Source organism: Falco punctatus (genome assembly GCF_963210335.1).
Source record: "Falco punctatus genome assembly, chromosome: 2".
Classification (NCBI taxonomy): Eukaryota; Metazoa; Chordata; class Aves; order Falconiformes; family Falconidae; genus Falco; species Falco punctatus.
The window spans coordinates 58,268,502-58,283,712 of record NC_137581.1 but is presented as its reverse complement, the minus strand read 5'-3'; the positions used below and the strand labels follow the sequence as shown (position 1 = coordinate 58,283,712).

The following is a 15,211-nucleotide window of genomic DNA, read 5'->3' as shown; positions in this document are numbered from 1 at the left end:
TTAATTTTAGCTCCTGCCATGTAAAAAAATCTGTTCTGCTCTTTTCGTGGAAGTGTATCTAAGAATTTTTTGGTTTGTTTTGTTGAAAGACAGATCTTAAATTCTCTTACTTGCAGATTTTTTCTTCTTGATTGAGACAGATTTCAGTTAACTAAATCAAAGATGATATGATAAATAACACTTCTTACACTTCTAAAATTTTGCCTACTAAGAGATTTTGTGGTGATTTGTGAAATCTGGCCTTTAAGAAGCTGCATGTACTGTTAAATGAAATGAAGCCTGGGATATGAGAGGTTTTGTGTAGTTAATCTCTCATTAAGGCAGTTATAAATTGTCATATGGTTTTCCTTCACAGAACAATTCTATTCCAAAAACATTTTTTAGGAATGGTTTTCCTACAGTCCTCATTTGGTTACCAAGTAAGTTGGAAGTAACCATTGGAACACAACTTGTATAAAACCATTTGCAACTTACATAAAATCAACATTACAAACTTCTTTATCTTTAAGCATTCAGCTAAATATTTTATGATGACTTTGTCAACTACAATATTAAAACCCCATCTGAATATTGCTTTTAAACTTAACTTTTCATCATTTTAAAGAATAAATATCTTCAGCCAGGGCGCTGTTGGATGTCTTTGTGCAAGCCTACTTTTTTTTTTTTTTTTTTTTTTTTTTTTTTTTTTTTTTTTTTTTTTTTTTGTACTCAGAAATAACTAATATTGATCTCCTAAGTAATTATGGTGGTGCTTGCTAATCAGCATATTGCAATAATAGATAATAATAATCAGTGTGCCAGCTCCCATGGAGGACATAGAACTGATCATCTATAACTGTCAGGTGTTTTTTTAAAGGTAATAGAAGCCTATCACTCTAAGGGAGGAAGGTAGGAATAAAGGAAAGCTAATACTGGAGATCATATATGACTATTTTTATGATCCAGTCAACTTTGCCATGTAAAAATTTGCAGTGTACTGACACTTTAATCTTCGGATGTGTAGAATGGAAAAGTGGCCCAAATCATCTCTCATTTCAGGGAAACTCTCACCTTCCATCTTCTGCTTCTCTAATGACTTGTTGAGGCTGCATAGAATAATTTCAGCCATCAGGTTTCAGAGCTCTATGGCAGCCCTGCAGCACTGTAATACAGGGGGTCTTAGAGAAGTTGGATCCTTCGTTTCCTATCTGAGTCACCATTTGCGAGCTGGGTAGGGTGCTGGAAGCTTGGCTTTGCATCTCAAAACTGTGACAGAGATATCGTTACAGTTACTTGATGATTCTGTTTCCATTCTGTAGTGGTGAAGCTTGAAAGAATCCCTATAGTGTACCGTGGTTTACAATGTTTTTGTAGATCGTGGGTAATTTTAGCCTTACCGAAGTGATTTCAGTGCCTGTCTGTCATTAGCTTTTTAATCACGTTAACAATTGTGAAAATTTCAATTTGGTTTCTAATTCTTCCCATTTTCTAATTCTGCAGTTGTCTTGTTATATGCATGTAATTTTACCTCTGAAGAGACCCAAGTGGACAGAAACCTTCCATGATGAGCAGTCAACTGTATATAGCTATTTAAAACAAAGTTCACAAAGTAACCGTCCTCCATTTTAAGAAGAAAAGATAGATCAGTTTAATATGCCGTATACTAAAGGCTATATTCTGCTCAAATTCCCTACCAGAAATTGGTGAAATTACATCAGCTATAGAGTTACTGAGGATTTATAGAAGAGAAGCTTCTTGAATAAAAAAAGTTTTCTTTTCTGATTGAGAAGGAAACGCAAATGTTTGCAAAAAAATATTTTGCAATGAGTCAATGAAAGCATAGTAAAGTTTGAGAACTTTCTAGTAACTGTAAAAATAATAAAAAACTGTAATAAAAAATGCACAGGAATAACCTCTTCTTTCTGAGGTGGTGGTGAAAAGAATGTGAATGCAGTGGGGAAGAGAACAAAATAATGGGGTTTATGTAAGGGTTTTTTCTTCTTTTTCTGTAGAATGCTGGGCTGTTAAGAAAGGGACTGCTTTTCAGGATAACTCTTCTGATGTCTGGCGGGGCCAGTATACTTTATATACGCTGGAGGATTATGGGCACAGGGCCACCGGCTTTCACCGAAGTAGACAACCCAGCTTCATTTGCAGACAGTCTGTTTGTGAGAGTAAGTTATGAAGTTGCTTTTTTCTGGCCAGCTCAGAACATTTGTCTTTGTCATCAAATTGAATTTTCTTTTCTGTGCTTCAAAGAAACAATAAAGTGGGCAGTCTTTATGTTTCAAGATGAGTCACCCTCACTTGTGCTGCTGTGATGGTTTTCTGCAACTTTTTAAAATAGTGTATCATGTATATTCTTTGCATTCAATTTTGCATACACTGCACACGTTGAAGTACATTTCTGTTTACTCACTATTTTTTCCATGCATGCAAGGATTTAGCTTTTGCTAATTTTCATTCCTTTTCCATATACTATGCTTGACTTTTCATCTATTCTTTTGCATTTGAGGAAAATAACAAAGTTCTGGTCTGGTGCATTTGGAGTATGTCTTGGCTTTATATCTCTGACTGCATTAAGGCTCTTTCTGGGGATGGAGAATGAAGGGGAAAGACAGTGGGTACTGTCTTTTGACATTTTCACCTATTGTAGGAGATTATTCTTTTTACGTGTATATTGGTTGGACAGCACAGAATTGCATTTCCCTGTTCTGAATAGAAGAGCCACCTAGCTATGTTTAAAAAAATTAATTTCACAGCTGTAAAATAAATGGATATGTAACTAGTTGTGGTCTAACAGTATTTAAGGCCTCTTTATTGTATAAGATATATTTTGTGAGAGGGAAATGGTAGCAGAGAGAAGAACTGAAGTTGTTCGTGTGTCCCTGTCCCTCCCCCCTTAAGTTTAGTATCAAATAAATGTTTGTTTTCTTTTTGACTGACAGGCTGTAAACTATAATTACTACTATTCGTTGAATGCATGGTTGCTGTTGTGTCCCTGGTGGCTGTGTTTTGATTGGTCAATGGGCTGCATACCCCTCATTAAATCTGTCAGCGACTGGAGGATAATTGCACTAGCAGCACTTTGGTTCTGCCTAATTGGTCTGATATGCCAAGCTCTGTGCTCAGAAGACAGCCATAAGAGAAGGTAAGAGACAGTGATGAATTTTAAATGCCTGGCCAACTTGAGTACAGTATTATTTTGTTAAATCCACTACTGGTAATTTTAACAATTCAGTGGAAACCAGTATCTAGCAAATGTGGTTCAAATAAATATTTATAGCTGTCATTACCATTTTATCCCAATTTGGGCCCATCACTGTACACTGACTAGTGGGAAACAGAGTTAGAGGAGGAGGTATGGATGGCTGCTTTATTTTTCTCCTGAAATGGCATTTTGAGATCCTTAACACTGTAGGTGGTAAAAAGTAATATGATCTCAGAACAGAGTAGAAAATTATGTATGTTGTTGTCCCTACTTCTTAGAAGTCATCATCTTCTTTAATCTTCTCCTGATAGTGAATGAGAGATGTGCCTGGAAAGGAGGTAGAAATGCTGGCCATGGCCATACAATTAAAAGTAAAATGCTGACCGATAGTATCTACTGAGGAAACAACTTATACTTTACCCAAGGAACTAAAAAATGTATTGTAAACTATTCTGTCTCTCTAAGGGCTTTTGTTCAAGTTTTCAGGTTCTGTTCCCTTGGTATTTTTGTAGAATTCATTTCTCAGTTCTTTCCATTTTTTCAGCAGCTCAGTCACAGAATCATAGAATGGTTTGGGTTGGAAGGGACCTTAAAGACCATCTAGTTCCAACACCCCCTGCCATGGGCAGGGACACCTTCCACTAGATCAGATTGCTCAGAGCCCCATCCAACCTGGCCTTCACTTCACATCCAACACTTCCAGGGATGGGGCATCCACACCTCCTCTGGGCAACCTGTTCCAGTGTCTGATCACCCTCACAGTAAAGAATTCCTTCCTAATATCTAATCTAAACCCACCCTCTTTCAGTTTAAAGCCATTACCCCTTGTCCTGTCACTAGCTGCCCTTCTAAAAAGTCCCTCCCGAGCTTGTCTGTAGGTCCCCTGTAGGTACTGGAAGGTGCTATAAGGTCTCTCTGGAGCCTTCTCTTCTCCAGGCTGAACAACCCCAACTTTCTCAGTCTTCACAGAAGAGGTGCTCCAGCCCTCTGATCATTTTTGCAGGTCCTACTCTGGACTCACTCCAGCAGGTCCATGTCCTTCTTATGTTGGGGGCCCCAGAGCTGAAAGCAGGTGGGGTCTCACAGGAGCAGAAGGGGTGAAGCACCTCCCTTGACCTGCTGGCCACGCTGCTTTTGATGCAGCCCAGGATACGGTTGGCTTTCTGGGCTGCAAGCACACATTGCTGGCTCATGTTGAGCTTCTCATCCACCAGCAGCCCCAAGTCCTCCTCAGGGCTGCTTTCAATCCATTCTCTGCCCAGCCTGTATTTGTGCTTGGGATTGCCCTTGACCCATGTGCAGGACCTTGCACTTGGCCTTGTTGAACATCATGAGGTTTGCATGGGCCCACTTCTCAAACCTGTCAAGGTCCCTCTGATGGCATCCCTTCCCTCCAGCACGGCGACTGCACCGCACAGCTTGGTGTTGTCACAACCTTGCCAAGGGTGCGCTCAATCCCAGTGTCCGTGTCACCAACAAAGATGTTAAACAGCACTGGTCCCAATACTGACCCCTGAGGAATGCCGCTCTCACTGGTTTCCACTTGGACATCAAGCTTCTGACCACAACTCTTGAGTGCAACCTCCTGCCAGTTCCTTATCCACTGAGTGGTCCATCCATCAAACCCATGTCTTTCCAGTTTAGAGACAAGGATGTCATGCAGAACTGTGTCAAATGCTTTGCACAAGTCCAGGTAGATGATTTCAGTTATTCTGCCCTTACCCACCAATGCTGTAACCCTGTCCTAGAAGGCCACCAAATTTGTCAGGTACAATTTGCCCTTAGTGAAGCCATGTTGGCTGTCACCAATCACCTCCTTATTTTCCATGTGCCCTAGCATAGTTTCCAGGAGGATCTGCTCCATGATCTTACTGGGCACAGGGGTGAGTGACTGTCCTGTAGTTCCCTAAGTCTTCCTTTTTCCCCTTTTTAAAAATGGGCGTTATGTTTCCCCTTTTCCTTGGCCTTTGTAACAAAAACCTGACACAGACCTGGGGTTCTTAATGCCTTATGTCAGCTCTGTAAAAGTAAAGTACGTGGTCTCAGTTGTCTAAGCTCTGTATAGTCCATAAAGTTATCTGCTGAGGATTACTCATCCTAACATAGATACCTAAAAAAAGGAAGACAAACTGTCCTTGAGAAGTGCCTTTCTCTGCTGATTGTAGAAAGTGTGTAGATTACTAACTTTCAAGTGGTTAACCACAAAGGATCCTGCTATTGGTGTATTTGTTAGGAAAGAAAACACTCTCTTAGTAGGATATGTACCTGAGTTTCTTCTTTAACAGTGACCTACATTTTTCCCCTGTTACTCTCTTACTGGTTCCAAAAATAGACAGGTAGCTTTTTACCATTACTTTTTCTGCCAGTGTATTTTAAATAGGAATTATGTAATTAATGTGTAATGAGGCTATTTTCTGGCCTGGAAGCATGAACATTGTTTTTCTGGAAATTATAGCTAGGATTTTCAAAGTCCCTGATGGAATGCAGTGTCAAAACCACTGAAATTTAAGCTGATTTTGTTACTAGCTCTCAAAGGCTGCTTTTGAATGCCCTGTTCCATACACACATCCTTATACAATGTTTAAATGAAGTTTATATGTTAAGTGGAAAAGATACTTTTGTTCAGATTTGTGGTTAATTTGAGAATCTGTTTCTTGTTTGCAGAATTCTTACACTGGGACTTGGATTTCTTATTATCCCTTTTCTTCCTGCAAGTAATCTGTTCTTCCGAGTAGGATTTGTTATTGCAGAGAGAGTCATCTACCTCCCCAGTATTGGATATTGTATTCTGTTTACATATGGATTTAGTCTCTTGAGTAAGCAAGCCAAGAAAAAGGTACCATCAAAACAGTCAGTAACGTTGATGGTGAAGTGCTTCAATTGAATGGTTTGTTTCTTAACTTGGCTCTCTTTCCTTAAGAAAATTCTCACTGTGGCAGTACTTGGAATCTTGTTGATAAATGTTATGCGCTGTGCGCTCCGCAGCAGTCAGTGGAGGTCAGAAGAACAGCTTTTTAGGAGTGCACTGTCTGTGTGCCCTCTGAATGCAAAAGTAAGTCACTTGTGGACTTTTTTCTTTTCTTTTCTCTTTTTTTTTTTTTAAGTGTTTTGAAATGTGAGATGCAGAAGGTGTTATGCATAGTTAATACATTGTGGTACAATGTTATTCACAGTATTGCTTGGTGCAAGAATATGGCATTGACATGTCAGACACCTAAATTAGAGTGGTAGCATAGTTAAAATACCAGACAGTGCAAATTACAATATTGTAATTCAGAACTTGGAGGGTGGGAGTGGAGTGGGGAGGGAGGAGGAGGAATACACTTCAGTAAAGGCATCCAGTCAAATTGGAAGTACAGCTAATAAAATCTACTAAAACAATTGTGCATATAATTGCAAGTTATTACAATAAAATACAAAAAAATAAAGTAAGTTGTAGGAATGTGTTCACCTGAATAATGCCTGTGTGATATTTTCAGAATCCTTTTTGTGTACCTTCCAGTGATATATATAGCTAACACAGCTAAGGGGCAAAGCAGCATATCCATCAGGGTAAAATCTTTGCTCCCGCTTCTGCTCTTTTACAGCGGCTGAATGGGCTAGAGTATTCAGACATGGGCACTGAGGAAAACTGCAATATTCCCTCCAAGTCTTAGTAAAGGAACAAGTAAGAGGGTGGGACTGGACAGGATGTTTCACTGAGCTGAACACCAGTGTTTGGCATAGTAGACTGAATCCAGCCTGCTAATAGAGGTGACCTCCACAGCAGCCCTTTGATAGCTGAGACTGTGATCTATTGGAGCATACCACAGAGCTCTGATGTTGTCTGAATTTTAGGAGAGATTCTCTTTGAAGAGCCTAGGAATAGGAAGGTGCAGCTTGTCAATGAAAATACATTGATGTTTTAAAAGAGTAGGTTTCTGTAATCTAAAGTGGTATCTAGATAATACAGATCAAGACAGATTTTAAAAAGCAACCTGTGAATGCTCAACTTTCTTTGCAAAGAGAATTATACGCTTTGTATTCCAGTAGATACTAATATGCAGCAGTGAGCTGTAAAAAACATTTATGGCCAATATTTACAACATGATGGTGTCTTTCAATAATCTTGGATTTCAGTACATAGAAAAAGAGCTGTTGTATTTTGTGGCAGTGGTAGGCAACCATCTTCTTTTTAATGATGACCTCAGTATATCTTGTTTTCTGGATGACAAGTGCATACTATAAATGGAGCAAATGCAATCTGTTTCTTTGTGTGTAACTCCATCCATCTGCCATGGTAAGAGTGCTTTAGACAGATCCACACTCTTTGCCTGTGCTCCAAGCTCCTTGGACTCAAGCCATGTCTGCCTGGGAAGCTGTGTGGCTGTGTTCGCACAGTGCTGTGCTTGAGCCGATAAGCTGTGTGCAAGCTACTGAACTAATGCAGCTGGTTCAAAGCCAATGAGTGTACAGGGAAAATGAGCTTGTGTTTGTCAACATTGGGCCATGTAGACATGCCTGAGCTGTATTGCTGCTAGTGACAGCTTGTGCAAATGGAAAGTGCGGTGATGTGAACAGGGAGGGTTTTGTAGGCTCGCATTCCAATTTTGCTGAAGGAGTAACTTTGAAGTCACAATAGTAGGGATCTTTTCTAGGCAACAGCATTAGAGAGTCCATGTATAAGAGCCAGTCTTTTTTTTTTTTTTTTTTTCTTTATGGACTCAGCTATATTTACTCAATTTGCCACAAGGTAAATGTAAGAATTGGAACTAGGTTCTGTTCTGATCTTCTGTTGTTGTCTTGAAATCGCAGGCTTCCTTTAAAAATTACTCCACAGGACTTTATTTCAGTGGCCCATTTATTTCAGTGGGAGGTTGATGCAGACCAAAAGATGAAATGCAGATAATAACTTTTTCCTGTTGTTTTTGGAACATCTTTAATATGTGTAATGTGATCATGCTTTACTTCCCTTACGTAGCAGCATTCCAGAATCTCCAGGTGTCTCCCAAATAGCAACAAAAGCTGCAGCTCCTCATTCAGGTTTTGTGGTACAGGTCTCTTCAATTCCAAATTGTCTATATGTGAGCAGTGTACAGTAAACTTACCTTAATGCTAAGTAACAAGTAGTTACAGCAGTGCCATCTCTAATTTCAGGACTCATTTTCTTTAAACATCTCTTTAGATGGAGGTGTGGAAACTGCATTAAATCAGATTGTCTGGTGGCATACTAGTGAATCTGCCCCCTTGAGTGACGGATGCATCTAGCTCAAGAGGATGAAATTTAGGATCAGCTTTGATAAATGTTGCCTAGTGATTTTAAAACTTATAGGAAATGAGCAGGTACTATAATGAAGTTATAAAAATATTTACTTTTAAAAAAAACAGGTTTATAATACAGATTTTTAAATATTTTAAATACTTTTAAAATTATTTAAAAAGTTATTTATTGTAAATATTTTAAATATATATGTTATATGGTTTGGTTTTTTAGTTTTTTTAAGGAGCAAGAGAGAAGCATGTTACAGATCTTGGTTAAACATGTCCAGGAATATGTCACACATTTGAACTTGCATGGTCCTGCAGTTAAGTTGGTTTCAAAGGTTGTTAGACTGAAACAGTATACATTTTGATTACATTTGGCAGTATTTTTCTTAGCTGAACAGAAGGTCCATGTATATTGATTCTATTTCCTCTTACCACCTTTTTTCATACCGTATAGACTTAATTCCTGGAGCTCATTAGTGACATACATGTATGTTAGTATGAGTTAGAACCAGGCCTGTGGTGTTTCTACTAAGGCAAATTTTGTGAACAATTATAGAGACTGTTTTCTGCTGATATGTTGATTATACGTTACAGGTAGTTTATGAATGTGGAATATTTCAGTGCTGCTGGCTTAAAAGGCTCACTGGATCCAATTTTGTGTCTTTACATTTGACGTTACGTTGCAAGTATATCCTGGAGTGCTTTGTTGAAGTGCTGAAATATCTAATTACAAGCTATGATAAAAGCATAACTACTCTTTCACCGTATCAGACTGCTGGCTTTGGTTTATTCCTTAGCTTCAGACATCTAAATCTGAGCAAGTCATCTGGGCTACTTTTATAACTGGGGTGGAGAAGCTGTCCCTTTTAGCACATGGTTCATCATCACCTTGGACTAAATGACTGACATAGGCCAGAAGGACTGCACCCTAGATCTGTATGTTTCCTTCCACTGATGATAAAAGGAAGTCCTGACAACTAGAGCAGGTGTGGATACATAAGGTTATGTGAGATTTTGCCCTTGCCCTACGGCTGTTCACAATTTCTTGACATTGCTGTATCGCTTTTCACCTTCTGAGGTCATTATGCATTGTTTCTTTTAATTTTAAAGATTATTCCCAAAAATGCTCATTTGACTGCCTTTTTTTGCTGTTCGAAGTGTTGGCACTGTTGGAAGTGCCGGGTTTTCTTGGCTTTTAGCAAAGCTGTGTCAGTTTTTAAGAATCCAGAGATGCCCTGTGTTTCTGGATGACTTCCTCTGATTATCTAAATAAAATTTGCAATTGCATTGTTAAATACGTGGGAAATAGCCACCATTTTTCTTTTCCTAGATTTGAAATAAATTAAATGATTGTAAATCACTAACATTCTGTATGTAATCTCTGTGGTCTCCTTGCTACTGGCTTTTCTCTAAAGGATGGAAAAGAAGCCGTTTCAGTAGCAACTTTTCTGCAATGATAAGTAAGGAAGTTGCAATACGACAAAATGTGTTACTAATCAGTCTGCCTTGACATACATACTAAGGGCAGTAACTTTGTACTTGATCCTTTGACAAACTTGTAATAATTACAGTTTGCCTAAAGACAAGCTATGCTAATACTGAAAATGTACAACAGTTTGTGAGATTACCTTCCATACTTTCTTAAAAGGTCTTGTAAAACCTCTTTGTAACAGAACAAGATTTAGTGCTTTTTAAGGATTTATGAAGCTGATCTAGAGAGCATTTCCATTAGATAGATATTAAGACATTTTTTTTCTGTGGTATATATTAAAAGGGGAATTTACCTTTTTACCTATCAAATTCTTCTGCAGAATTTACCTTAAGTACTGTGGCCTGTGTTTATAGAGGCTATCTGCAGTGTTTTCCCACACGGATACCATTTTAGATGTCAATTTTTTTGTATACAAGCATAGTCATGAAGAAGAACCTTTAGACAACATTAGCTGCACAAACAAAATGTGAAAATTATTTTAAAAACAGAATTTCAGTAGTAGAAAAAATTGTTTGAAATAAGCTGGCATTGAACAGAAGCATCTGCACGTTTCTGTAGAAATTTTGACATCTGTGCTTTGCTTCCATTCTTCTCAGCAAATGTTCATATTTGCTGAAAGGGTGATTATAAGCAGCTAGAAGAGACAATAAAATAGTTTATAATAGTAGTGCTCCTGCTGAGGGGGTTTACCTCCTAAAAGATGATACTACATTTCAGTTTCTTCCTACGCTGATCTGAAGAAGATTAAAAAAAACAACCACCAAACTAAAAAATCAGTTTGACAGTAATTTTGCTTTTTTACAGGAAAATATTTTTTTTCCTCTCTTGCTCATTTAAATGTACCTATACATTTAAGCACTATGTGTGTCTAACATAGAATAATATACAGGGCTTTTGCTCTTTTACACTGGTTTCTTAGGCCAATTGAGGTGTTGCAAACAGACAAACGCATAGAGCCAATTCTTTGGCTAGGCTACGGTGCCATGCTTATGTTAACTTTAAACAGCACATGTCTGGTAAGATCAACTAGGTTCCACCCTAGGGTATTTTTACCTAATTGCCTTGATTTTGGAGAATACTGCGTTGCTATGCATCCCTGAGAAATAGCTCCTTTTAGAGCTATTACTGTAAATTACCTGGTTAGGGTTGATAAAGGAGCATGTGGGCATAATGGAATACATAACTCTAGTTGATATATATCTTCAGTCATTTAATAATGAAATGCCGTGTCTGCTCTTAAATGTTTGATTAGGAAAGGAAAATCTTCCCTCCATACTATATTTGTGGTAGGCTGAGGAGTTCTTTTGGTACATTTGTTTTAGTTTTTCTTCTCTTCCCTTCTTCTCTGTCACCACCATATTCAGAGGAACTAAAGCTACAATTTCACTTGAAGGGAAGTTAGGAAACCTACATGTAACGAGGAGCTCTTCATTTTCTGGGGGTATTATAGAGAAACGTAGTTTCCTTTCATGAGAAGCTTTATCTGAGGACAGAAAAAATACACCATCAAAAATGCTAATAGTTTATTTAAATGATTTTGCTATTGGTTTTAATAGACTATAGTACATATTTTTAGTTCACAAGATGGACAGGTAAACTTAATATTTTATTTAATGTTTTGACTTAAGAGAATTGATAATCTATCAGATTTCTGCAGTCTGCACAATTCTGTTACATGAGAAAAATATTCTTGCTGCTGTTGCTTTTGAGATAGAAATGGATATGAAGAAGTTACATGTTTTAAAAAACTGAGAAAAATAGAAAGTGAAATGCAGACTGTTTCCTAACATAAGACTGCTGATGTTAAACACTGAATGGTTGGTGTATACCAAGTCTTTTCTCATATGTTCTGTCCCTAGTCTTTTAATTTTTCAGTAATGCTTATGACTTTTGTAAAACATAAAAATAAAAAAGACTTTTGTAAAGCTTCTTGAAAGAAATTGAATCAGTTGAAATGTAATCTTGTTTGCTGATATTGAAGTGTGAAGTCAGGTATTTTGAGGGCTAATATGTGTTATTGAGTGAAATCTTTTCTTATTTCTTCTGTTTTGCCACAATTTATCTTTTGTCTGGAAAAACAGCAAAGTTTAGTAACCTCATTTCCTCAGAATAAATTTTGAGTCTGTAAAGTTCAGCATATATAATCAGAGCAATCCAGTTTGGTAAGAACATTATTATAGTGTGCTGAAAATTTTCTGGAAGAGATATATAAATAAATTCAGTCCTAAGAAACATTTTACTGTAATGATTCCTGAGAAAACAATGCTATTCTGCCTTTTTCTTTCCTTATTTTTTTTTCCCCACAGTCATTTAGGAATGGCTATGTCTTGATATAAACGTATCATTCCATTGCTTCGTTGGCATGGGCCTTGTCATATTTTTATGAATGTATAATGGAAGTGCCTGGATATTTTTTTTTCTTGGAAGCTGTGCTAGAAGTGCTTTTATGGGATGCTGAATTTGTGTGCTATTTTATGTCTTACAGTTTGAGGAGCTGCTTCTGTGTATGCTTAGTAAGCTTTGCTCTCTGTAAACCCAGTAACCAGTGAAACTGCTTTTTCACTCATTCTAGAAAGCACGGAAAATGTTCTCAACTTTATTTGTGGATGGTATGTTACTGCATAGTCACAATCATATAGAGACAGAATCCAACGATTAAATACCCTAACAGTTGAGTTCAAACAAAATTATGTGTGCTGGATCAATAGGTCTTGGGTATTCTGCCAATTAATTTGATGGATATATGAGATAAAATCCTTTTTTGACTGTAGGAGGTGAATTAGAGTTATCTAAATGAATTACAAACCTATCTTTTTGTACTTTAATCAGAAGTAATTCCTGCATAGTGTTTTTTGAAATTATTTGAATTAGATTTTCAAAGTATGGAAGAAATTACAATGTGTGTTTGTTTTAGATGAAGTATTTATAATTTGTTTTCAAATAGTGAGGTCATCTAAATAATGAGTTCTGATCTAGTTGCTGAGAAATCTATTTTCAGGAGACTGTACTCACAGTACTTTTCTGTTTTTTCTAACATCGTCTTCTGAGATTTGTCTTAAAGTAGCATTTGAGATGTCTTCCAACTCAGATGTCATGAAGTGTATTTATTCCTATCTAGTCCTTGCCGTAAGTTCAGATAATGCATTTTCTTCCCTGTAGCCATATGTGAAAACTCTAGACCCATCCTTCATTCTCCCATTTTTAACAGGCAAGGACTCCAACATTTTGCTATACACATTATTTCTATTTTAGAAATGTTCTTTTATGTATTTTTATCCCAAGACAATAATAGTATGTGTGTGATATTTTTTGTTTGTTTTTGAAATTTGGAGCTTAGTTTTCCTGTTTCTTCTAGTATATGCTATAGTGAAAGCAAAGTTTAATCAACACTTACATTGCTGTAGTGTTTCTTCTGCTATGGTGGATTTGATTTGAGTCAGACTTTCTCTTATATATCTGACACATAAATGAAATGAAGAGCAGGAGGTCTCCATATTAAAAAGTCTTGTGGAAGGTGTGGTGGGCTCATTTGTAAAATCAAGAAGTGATTCTTGATTTTTAAGATATTTAAGAATCTTTCTTAAATAGCTGAAACAGGTAATCTGATTTATTAATTTATTCCTCATATTTTGTCTTGCTGTCTTCATTGTATATGTTGTCCAGTCTTAAGTACCCACCAACAACAAAAGCCAGCATTGAATGATGCAAGTGCTGACTGTTTCTATTTGGAGTAAGAATTTTTAGCAACTTGGCTCCACAAAATATCTGACTGTATAGCAGCTGGTAGAATGTTCATCTGTGTTTTCAGGTGCACTACAATGTTGGCAAAAACCTGGCTGACAAAGGAAATCAAAGTGCTGCAATCAAATACTACAGAGAAGCTGTAAGGTATTTGGAATTTTACTGCTTTAATGATCTATGCTAAAATTGCTTTCATGTTTAACATGAAGAAAATGCTTAGGTCTTCATTTTCATGATCTGCAGCATTGCAAGAGCTAGCAATTTGCATATAGTAATACATGTCCTATACATAATAATAATCTCTTAAAATTTAAATTTTAGGTTGAATCCTAAATATGTACATGCCATGAACAACCTTGGAAATATTCTGAAAGAAAGAAATGAGCTTCAAGAAGCAGAGGAGTTGCTGTCTTTGGCTGTACAAATACAGTATGTTTAGAACAATGCTAATCAGTGTTTTGCAACAACTGAGCAGAAATTATGCAATAGGATCTTGTGTTCCAAATGGTCAGTTGTCCTCTCTCTTGGTTTTTTTTCCCAATTTGCCCAGGCCTGATTTTGCTGCTGCATGGATGAATCTAGGAATAGTACAGAACAGTTTAAGAAGGTTTGAAGAAGCAGAGCAAAGCTACTGGACAGCAATTAAACACAGGAAAAAATATCCAGATTGTTACTACAATTTAGGGCGGTTGGTAAGTGCTTTTGAATAAATTATAGACATGACAGGAATCTGTGTGTATGTATATATATAAATTCTGCTATCCTGTTAAATGTTAATAGTTATTCCAGTTTGCTTGGTTTGTAGTTCAGGGTGATTTCATATTTTTGGTAGCTTTTCCTATTGCTTTCGCATTATACTTATTTCCATACAACCTTTGGTAGTCCTACTTTTTCATTTGAAGAGGTATAAACAAAAATACATTGTGGTCTTTTTTGTTCAAGAGAGATTAATAATTTTCCAATATCAGACTGTTTTGCAATCATTGCTATGCTGTTAGGTAGTATAATTATGCCAAAAAACCTCCATTTAGATTTTGCAAATATTTATATTAAGTAATTACTTATTCTTTTGTGTAGATTTCTAAATTGTATGCTGATTTTCCTCCTTATCCTATTGGTACATGCATATTTGAAAACAAGTCTGGCTTTCAGAGAAGGGCAGGGTAAAAATAGTATATAGCACTCTATCCTCCATACTACCATAGTACTCTTTTTACATTTCTTATTTTTGTCTATAAAAACAAGTTATGCTAGAAAGATATGAGACATTAACAACTCTTTGGTGTCTTTAGTGCATGATAGGAAAGTAAAGCAAATCAGAGTGAAATTACTGGGGTTTTCTTCTTTTTTAGTATGCAGATTTGAATCGCCATATAGATGCATTGAATGCATGGAGGAATGCCACAGTTCTGAAACCAGAGCATAGTTTGGCTTGGAACAATATGATTATATTGCTTGATAACACAGGTATAAGCCTATTTGAATGTTTTAATGAATAATTCAGTGTCTAGCAAAACTGAAAGCTTTATCTTTATTTACCT

At 36.8% G+C, this 15,211-nt stretch overlaps 1 protein-coding gene across 4 annotated transcripts in view; it reads left to right on the top strand.

Annotated features, from left to right (window-relative positions):
- Window positions 1-15,211, top strand: part of TMTC4 (transmembrane O-mannosyltransferase targeting cadherins 4) — a 71,371-nt gene that overhangs the window by 44,888 nt on the left and 11,272 nt on the right. For 3 of the 4 annotated variants that reach the window (XM_080377683.1, XM_080377681.1, XM_080377684.1), the window contains 8 exons: window positions 1,992-2,153; window positions 2,928-3,130; window positions 5,855-6,026; window positions 6,111-6,242; window positions 13,738-13,817; window positions 13,992-14,099; window positions 14,221-14,362; window positions 15,023-15,137. In XM_080377683.1, the coding sequence (XP_080233809.1) occupies window positions 1,992-2,153; window positions 2,928-3,130; window positions 5,855-6,026; window positions 6,111-6,242; window positions 13,738-13,817; window positions 13,992-14,099; window positions 14,221-14,362; window positions 15,023-15,137 (1,114 nt within the window). The remainder of the gene's footprint in view (window positions 1-1,991; window positions 2,154-2,927; window positions 3,131-5,854; window positions 6,027-6,110; window positions 6,243-13,737; window positions 13,818-13,991; window positions 14,100-14,220; window positions 14,363-15,022; window positions 15,138-15,211) is intronic. The other variant, XM_080377682.1, reaches the window with a different exon arrangement.